Source organism: Plasmodium gonderi, assembly GCF_002157705.1.
Source record: "Plasmodium gonderi DNA, contig: Chr06, whole genome shotgun sequence".
In the NCBI taxonomy this organism is placed as follows: domain Eukaryota; phylum Apicomplexa; class Aconoidasida; order Haemosporida; family Plasmodiidae; genus Plasmodium; species Plasmodium gonderi.
In genome coordinates, this window is record NW_021628931.1 from 1,122,667 (window position 1) to 1,131,367 (window position 8,701).

General features: G+C 24.9%; 1 protein-coding gene across 1 annotated transcript; it reads left to right on the forward strand.

The window, feature by feature from the left end:
- Positions 1-3,295: 3,295 nt before the first annotated feature.
- Positions 3,296-6,785, forward strand: PGO_062290 (Duffy receptor precursor; the record flags this gene model as incomplete). The annotated part of the gene is made up of 5 exons (XM_028686872.1): positions 3,296-3,352; positions 3,491-6,206; positions 6,320-6,398; positions 6,572-6,645; positions 6,742-6,785. 5 exons carry the CDS (start codon positions 3,296-3,298, stop codon positions 6,783-6,785), a joined length of 2,970 nt encoding a protein of 989 aa, XP_028542673.1.
- Between the last annotated feature and the right edge of the window lie 1,916 nt (positions 6,786-8,701).

Here is an 8,701-nt window from a genome sequence, read left to right on the forward strand (position 1 = left end):
ATTAGTTGTGTATATACATATGTTCATTTAAAGGAATTCTGAGATTCAAATTGTTGCTAATTAGTTCATTTCAAATTTTATTTTTTTTATATTTTAATTTTTCAACTTTTTTTATAATATTTTAATATATACATTTTTTTTTTTTTTGTGTCATATTAGTAGCAACATTGTGTAGTTAATCTTTAGAAATTGTTTTTAACTTTCCATTTTAATTACATTTTTTTCCTTAAATTTTGGTCAAAAAAAAAAAAAAAAAAAAGTATTAGTGTAAAAATGATGATTATATAGGAAAAACAATAAATTTTATATCTATATTTCACATCAGCATTAAAATAAGTGTGTATGTTTCATTGCACAGATTAACTATCTTGAATTAATTAGGAAACGCAGTAAACTAATACGAGAAAGAATTGTTTTACAGTTAAAATAGTTCAAATAAAATTCAATTTTACTAAAACAATCACATGTATATTTATAAGAATTACATTATACCTTTTTACCTATAAAATAAAAATAAGTCTATATTTCCTTCAAAACTAGATGAAACGGTTGTTCAATGATTACTGGATAATTGTATAATTCATTTTCTGTCTTAGAGTTTGTAGTTTGTCTAAAACATCTTTTGTTAAATTTGCTTAATAAAAAATCACTTTTCTAGTAGAAGTACGTCAAATTTAATTTTAGAGAAGAAGGTAGACTTTGTCGTATGATTTACAAAATATTAGTTTGTATGTATATTAACATTTTCACGTTTGCATTTTTGTGGTAACTAAATGTTGTAAAAAAAAGCATGTCCCAAGCTAGGCAAAGGAATAATTGGATCCATTTAAGTTTATCACTTTTCAAAAATATTAGTATAGCCTATATTTTATATAATATGCTATAATCACAAAACTTGGGGATTTTTTTTTTTATTTTTAAGAATGTTAGCAGCTTTACGGTTTTGCTAATGTTGCAATTTCATTCCATATTTGGATAACGTTTTTCCCCCCTCCTTTCATAATAAGCATTATGTATGGATTGAACTGGTATATTGCAAAAGAAAGAAAAGAAAAAAAAAGAAAAAAACTGAATATGAACGCATAAATTTTATATTAAAGTTTTTACTTACTTTTAATGTTATTCTCATATAACTATAAAGTGCAACGCATTGCTATTGTAGAATTGTTTTATTTATGCATATTCACAAATGTTATTTTATTTTACATTTACACATTATTAAAATCCTGAGATGTATTTGCTTGTCAAATGTATCAATAAAATGCAGTTTAAAAGCGGTTAACTATGCTTTTATACGAATAATATATATATATATATATATATGTAGTAAGAAAAAAAGTCCATAACCTTGTTTTCTGTTTTAAGATATATTTAAATTTGTATATTTTACTTAAGATATCAATTATGAAAATTGTATATAAAAGAATCCTTTTTGCATTTTTGAAAAAATAAAATAATAACAAAGCATATTACACAAATGGGAAGTATATTATACTTCTGCGGATTTTTATCCACGTGATGCTTTCAATGTGATGCAACTATAAACCTATAATAACACTAAAGATAAATGTTTGATGAAAAAAAATTGTGAGAACAAGGAAAGAGAACTAATGGAATAAAATAATGTTTAAAGTATAAAAGTTAGTAATAAAATAATAATATAGTGATGAAAAGAGAAAAAAATAATAAATATGAAAAAAGGGTTGAACAAAAGTAACACATCCAAACGGTGATCCAACGAAAAGTTCATTGATGCCTTAATTAAGAGATAGAATTTTATAAGCTGAACAAAAATGATTGAGAAGTATATTAAATATGATATTTATTAAAAGTATATGTATTCGAAAAGTGATAATTAAAGGATGAATAATAGTGCTAAATAAATAACTCATTTTTAAAATAGTTTGATATGATTTCCTAAATCAAAAATGCTACTATTGTGATTGTGTATTTTATGTGTATATTTAACAATAAATATAGTGGAAAAAGTAACGTCACATATAGCAAACAAAATTTAACAAACGCTTGTAAATTACCATAAAGGTTATTAATGAACGGTTGTTACAACACATGACATTTCAAATTAGATTCCCATGAAGAATCTAATTTCTTCAAAATTCAAGGTACCAACAATTACAAAGTGAATTATGTCGTGATTCCTTCATTTTGTCATATATAATTGTATTAAGTATAGATAATGCATTTGTAATTTTCCGTTATCCATTTAGGAATATATTATAGCGCTTTATTTTCCCTAATATATTTATATGTATAAATTCACTTATATTTTATGTAAGAAACATATGTTTATGAGGATTAGTAAATTCTGTTTAATTTTTAGATATATGATTATAAAAAATGTATTATACCCCGTTTCCTCAGTTATTCTAGATATTGTTTATTTAAATAAAGAACATAAGACCATAAGAACTGTAAAATTATGTATAAATTGTATTTACATTTCCATTCATTAATATTTATAAATAAAACTTCCATTTAATCAAATATTTACAGTTCACTAATACTTATAAATAAAGCAAAATTTTTAATTTGGTAAAATTTAGAATTGTTGATATGTTACAACTTAAAGTTTTGAAACATTTTTTTTTTTTTTTTCCTTTGCACACCAAATCTAGAACAAATTGTTTTAACAACATAACTAATTTTTGTGCTTACTGAAACTTTTTTTTTTTTTCCTTTTGCACACCAAATCTAGAACAAATTTTTTTAACAACATAATTAATTTTTGTGCTTACTGAAACTTTTTTTTTTTTTCCTTTTGCACACAAGATTTAGAAGAAAATTTCTTAATAGTATATATTATTTTTGTGCTTAATCTATTTTTTTTTTTTTTTTCCCCCTTTTTCCTTGAAATTTACTATTTTTTGTATACTGTGGGCTACTTGAGCGTAATAAGAGAAAAAAATAAAAAAAGGTTTTACATAATTATCGACATTTTAATTTTTTTTTTAAATTTAAGCAAAAGGATTTGAAAAAAAGAAAAAATATGAGATGTTGTTTACAGATGTTTAAACATGAAGGCTGTTGTTCTAATAGATAAAAACACTTAAACATAATTATTAAATTTGGAATGGGTGTAATGAAATTTGCATTTTACACATATTTAGGATAATATAGTTTAGGTGTAGGGTGTTCTTATATATATGTGTTTAAAATTTTATTATTTTATTTTTTTGGATCTTGAGCTTAGTTATGTGTTTGAAACAACTAACATATATAAATGTAATAATTGTGTTAACAATAGCATGAAAACATATATTTAATTTAAAATACTATGAAAGGAAAAAAGCATGCTTTATTTTTTACCCTGCTTTTATTTTTGTCATATAAGGTGTCATGCATTGATAATATTTTTATCATAGAAATAAATTATTACAAAAGGGAAAAATATTTAGATACATAGTTGAACGAAAGTTTGATATAATTATTGAACGCTACATTCACAAACGTTTTCTTTTTATTCTTTCAGGTAAATGCTGTATTGTTAAAGGAGATAATTAAAAACTTTCTAGAATGCACGAAAGAACATGTGAAAGGTAAAAATGCCTATAAATTAACTGAAGAACACCCAAGTATTACAGGAAATATATTAGAACTATGGAAAAGTGAAACTAATGAAAATACATGCCAGAAGAAAATAAAATTTAAACATGATGCAATAAAAATAAAGATAAAATATGCACAAATATTTAGAAAACGAGCTAATAGAATTCTGAGGGAGGTAATTCATGGTCCTAAAAATTTTGGAAACAGCAGTCACAAAGAATTACGTAAAGGCAATAAAAATGGGGAGAATAAAGATGGAGAACATAAAACTTATAATAAAACTCATAAAGGAAGATATAGAAATAGTTTATTAATGATAAATAATGATGCATCTAGGAGAGGTCAACATTCAGAGCAGCTTGACAATGCCCTTGGTTCTGCTACTGGATCAGAGGTGAATTATTATGATAATTCCTCAAAGGATGGTACCCCTTATGGTGTTAATCATAAAATAGAAATTCATAGTGGTGTTATAAATCATGAATTTCGTGAAAACCCTATAATGAAATCTTGTCCGATGAAGAGAAATCGTTTGGAAAAAGATTGGGGATGCCAAGGGTATAAGGATGTTTGCGTACCAGATAGGAGGTATCTATTATGTGTAAAGGAGATTGCGAATTTGTTACATAATGTAGATGATAGATTTCATAGTGATAAGGAATTTCGAAAAACCTATTTGAAAAGGAAACTTATTTATGATGCTGAAGAAGAGGCAGCCTTATTATTAAAGAAGTATAATAATAAATATAATGAAAACTTATGCAATGATATAAAATCCAGTTGGGCCGATTTTGGATATATAATAATGGGAACTGATGTAGAAAATATTGGTTATTCAATAGTAGTGGGATATAACTTGCGCAGAGTTTTTGGAAATGATGATAATGCAAAATTGAGTCGTAAGCATTTTTGGAATGACAATAAAATTGATGTTTGGGAAGCAATGATAAATTCAGTTAAAAAAGGATCAACGGGAAATGTTCATTGGAGTTGTAAAATGAATGACACTTTGGATATAGTACCGCAGATACATAGTTGGATTCGAGAATGGGGAAGGGATTACAGATCTGAATTATCCTTAGGATTACCACAAGTGATAAATAAGTGTAATGGAAAAATCAATAATACTGATAAAAAGGTATGCACAGTACCTGAATGCCAGAAAAAGTGTGAAATATATGATAAATGGTTAAAAAGAAAAAAGAAGCAATGGGATATTCTCTCAAATAAATTTAAAGATACAAAAAACATGGAAAATATTCAAAAGGAAAACAATGAGACTGCTTATGATGTATTAAGGCAGGAGTTAAATGGGGTGACAGAAGAGGATTTTGTCAATGATATTAGCAGTCGTGGTAATACATATATTGAATTATGCATTTGTGGTATCGATGGCTTTAAAAACGTATATGAGTATGGTGTAATTGATGATGATACAGTACAGGATATTAACCATTGGGATCATAAAACAGAACGTACATATAATGGGGAAACGGTGAGTGCTCCGGAAAATTCTTTGGACAGAAATGTCACAAATAGAACAGGTGAATCTCACGAAGGAAGAGTTGCTTTGGGGCATGGAAATGATATGAATACACAAGTTTATATTCAGGGAAATGATATTACTGAAGATCTTGATATGCAGCAATCTGAATGGGAAAGGAGTGATCCCATTGCAGATGCTAGAGAAGATGTCGCTGATTCAGAAAATCAAAGTTTAAGAAATTCAAGTAGACTAACATCTGAATCTGAAATTGATGAAAACAATACACGCGATGATAGTACTGATACTGCATCTGGTACTCTCAGAAGTAGAGATAGTTATGGCACTTTGAACTCTACGAAGTTAATAGTTAACCCGGGCTTGAAGGGTATAGGTGAGGAGGGAATGGTTCAAGATAATGATATGAAGACAATTGATGCAAATAGCAATCATTCTGATAGTATAAGAGCTGCTGGAGAAGTTACTACTGACACAGTTGAATACAAAAGATATGATGGAAGGGAGACGAGCAGATTTCCTGAATATAACAGGGAAGAGAGTAGGGATACTTTGCCACAAATAGAGGCAGAAAGTTTAGGAGAAACAGGAGGTGTGCATAGAAGAACAACAGATACATCTTCCGTCTTGGCATATAAACATTTTGGTAACGAAAAAGATTTTCAAACACATAATTTAAAAAGCACTAATAAAATGAATGGAGCTGAAAATTTTGATCAAAATACAGGTACAAAAGGATATAACAGAGATAATAACAAAAGTGATAATTTAGGTTGGAGGAATCAGACAAATAAAGATACCTCTACAAAAAATCCTACTAGAAATAATGTATTCACAATTGATAAATTAGATATAAAAAAATATAAATACAGAGATGTCAATGCAACCAGGGAGAAAATAATACATTTATCTGAAGTAAGAAAATGTAGCAACAGTGTTTCTTTAAAGTATTGTAATTTAATAGAAGACAAAGTATCGTCAAGTGCTTGTTCTAGAGATGAAATAAAACATTTATGTTGCTCAATATCGGATTTCTGTTTAACATTTTTTGTTGCTTATTCTCAAGAATATCGAAATTGTGTGAAGAGGGAATTTGATGATCCAGCATACAAATGTTTTATAGCAGTTAGATCCTTAGGTATGAGAAAATAGCTGATGAAAAAAGAATCATGTACTATAAACTAAAGCATTTTTAACTTTAAGAATATTATAAAAATATATATTTTTTTTTTTTTTAAATTCTTTTTACAGACAATAGTTATTTCGCTGGGGGAAGCATATTGCTCATATTAGCATTGTTACTTTCTTCAACGAAGATGATAAATAATAAGTAAAAAATAAATAAATAAAAATGTGTTGCTAATATGTAATTAATTTTAAGTATTCTATTTATTATATTTTTATAAGAATAGAAAAAGTTTAATAAATATATGCGTATATACACAGATGCACACACATACACATATATATATATGATAATTACATATTTTATCATTTGTGTAGCTCTGAAGAATCTACATTCGATGAGTTTGAAGAACACTGTGATAGCGATAACAAATGTCCAGAGATTGTTGATAGTAATTTAATATTAAAAAGCACAAGTACACATTAAAAAGAAATTACATGACGAAGTATTACATCCTTATTATATTTTAATTTCGTTCCTTTTTTAGGTTTTGAAAACATACAGCCAACCTCTCCCCTGGATTATTATTAATGAAAATTTGGAAAATAAAAAAATAAAACGTGCATGCTAGCGCATTCTTATGCATTTTACATGGTATTATAAATGAGAGGATATAACAGTCAGATGTAAAATGATTTAAAAATACAATAAACATTATTTGAATTACACAAATTTATTTAAAATTTGAAATTAGAATTGTTTATATTTTTAACTAATTTTCATGAGAATATTGGAGTTTACTAGTTTGTAGGGTACAATGACTTTGCCAATAAGGAAAAAATAGTTTGAGTTAATTTTACTATTTATTTTTTTTTTTTTTTGTTACCTAAAATAATAAAATGTGATTTTAATAATTAAAGCTTAATTATAAAAATAGCATATATAATATAATGGAAATTTTTACAAATTGATGTAATAAAAAAAATAATTAGTCTCGAGAACTAATGGTTTTACTGAAGAAAAACTTCACTTTCAACTTCTTGAAAAATAGAAGACAATTATATTTTTTATATATTATTTGTGAATTTTTTAAAATGGTTACCTCTTGTGTATTATTAAGAGTTTAATTTGAACTTTCTGGTTCTTCGCATATATGAGCTTGTTAATACATTATATACTAGTATAGTTTACTTGATGTCATTTAACAAAAAAAGTATATGTAAATATTTGTTTTTAATTTACATATGAAAATGTAGGAAAATTGGTAAAAGGAATAGTAATATAGTATAAAATGTAGTTATTTTCTTTTATATTGTTTTTATTTCTTTTTTCACACATAGATTTATTTTCGGGGGGTAGCCTTTTTTTTACTATTATGTAAAGTTTGTTAGAAAATTGTGAATATGCATTGGGGCAGTCTATATAAAATACGCTTCAATTGTATCTAAAATATATGAGAATTATTTAACATAAGCATTAATATGATTTTGTTATATAAGACATTTCAATTTTATAGTTCAGCATATATATATTTTTACAGACATATTATGAATAGCTTTATTGTATGATAATAGATCTTTTTGGAAATTCTGATATAATGAACTTTATATAAATATATTATTAAATACATTTTATTTCCTAATACTTGTTGTGGATAAAAGTGTTGTATTTATAATTTTTATTCATTTATTATGTATATCATATGTATGCTTTTAATGGTATAAAAAATTAGTATTCATAACAGGTTAGTTTGTTATATAATAATTTTTTCCTTTTTTTACATTTTATTATTCAGAATAGGTTAACATATATCCATTATGATGATTTAATTACATTTTACTTAATTTTTTTATTTACCCTGTAATGTTTAATTAATTCATTTAGAACACTTGATCTTAATTACATATAAATAGAATTTAAATTAATATAATGTTTTTATTATTTTTTTTAATTCCATTACAAATAAATTTTAAAACACGCTTAATATTTTATATATTTTACAAAAAGTTAATATGTGCTACATATAAATATATAAATTCATGTAAACATAAAGAAAAATATTTAGCAGTAATTAATAAAATAATAATGTGATAGTAAAACATTTTGATACTCATAAAAAAAATAAAAGAAATAAAATTAGCTATTTTCTATATGAAAAAATGATATAAGTTAAAAATTATGTTAGAATTTAACCTTTATTACATTTACAAAAATTTCTATATCTTATTCTTTAATTAGATATGCCATTGTAAAATTCATTCAGTATAATTACAATTTTATTTTATTTTTTTTTTTGTTATTAATTTTTTGTTAGTTTTATTTTGATAAATAGTGTTTTCATCATGGATATGTAATTAGCATTATAAATTATATTATACTTTATTATGATTATTATTATACAATAAATATAAAATTGGGGAACAAGGAATATAATGGTATAATGTTTTACACTATGAACACTAGTTTGTTTACTAAATGTGGAACAAATCATTTTTCTAACCAAATCA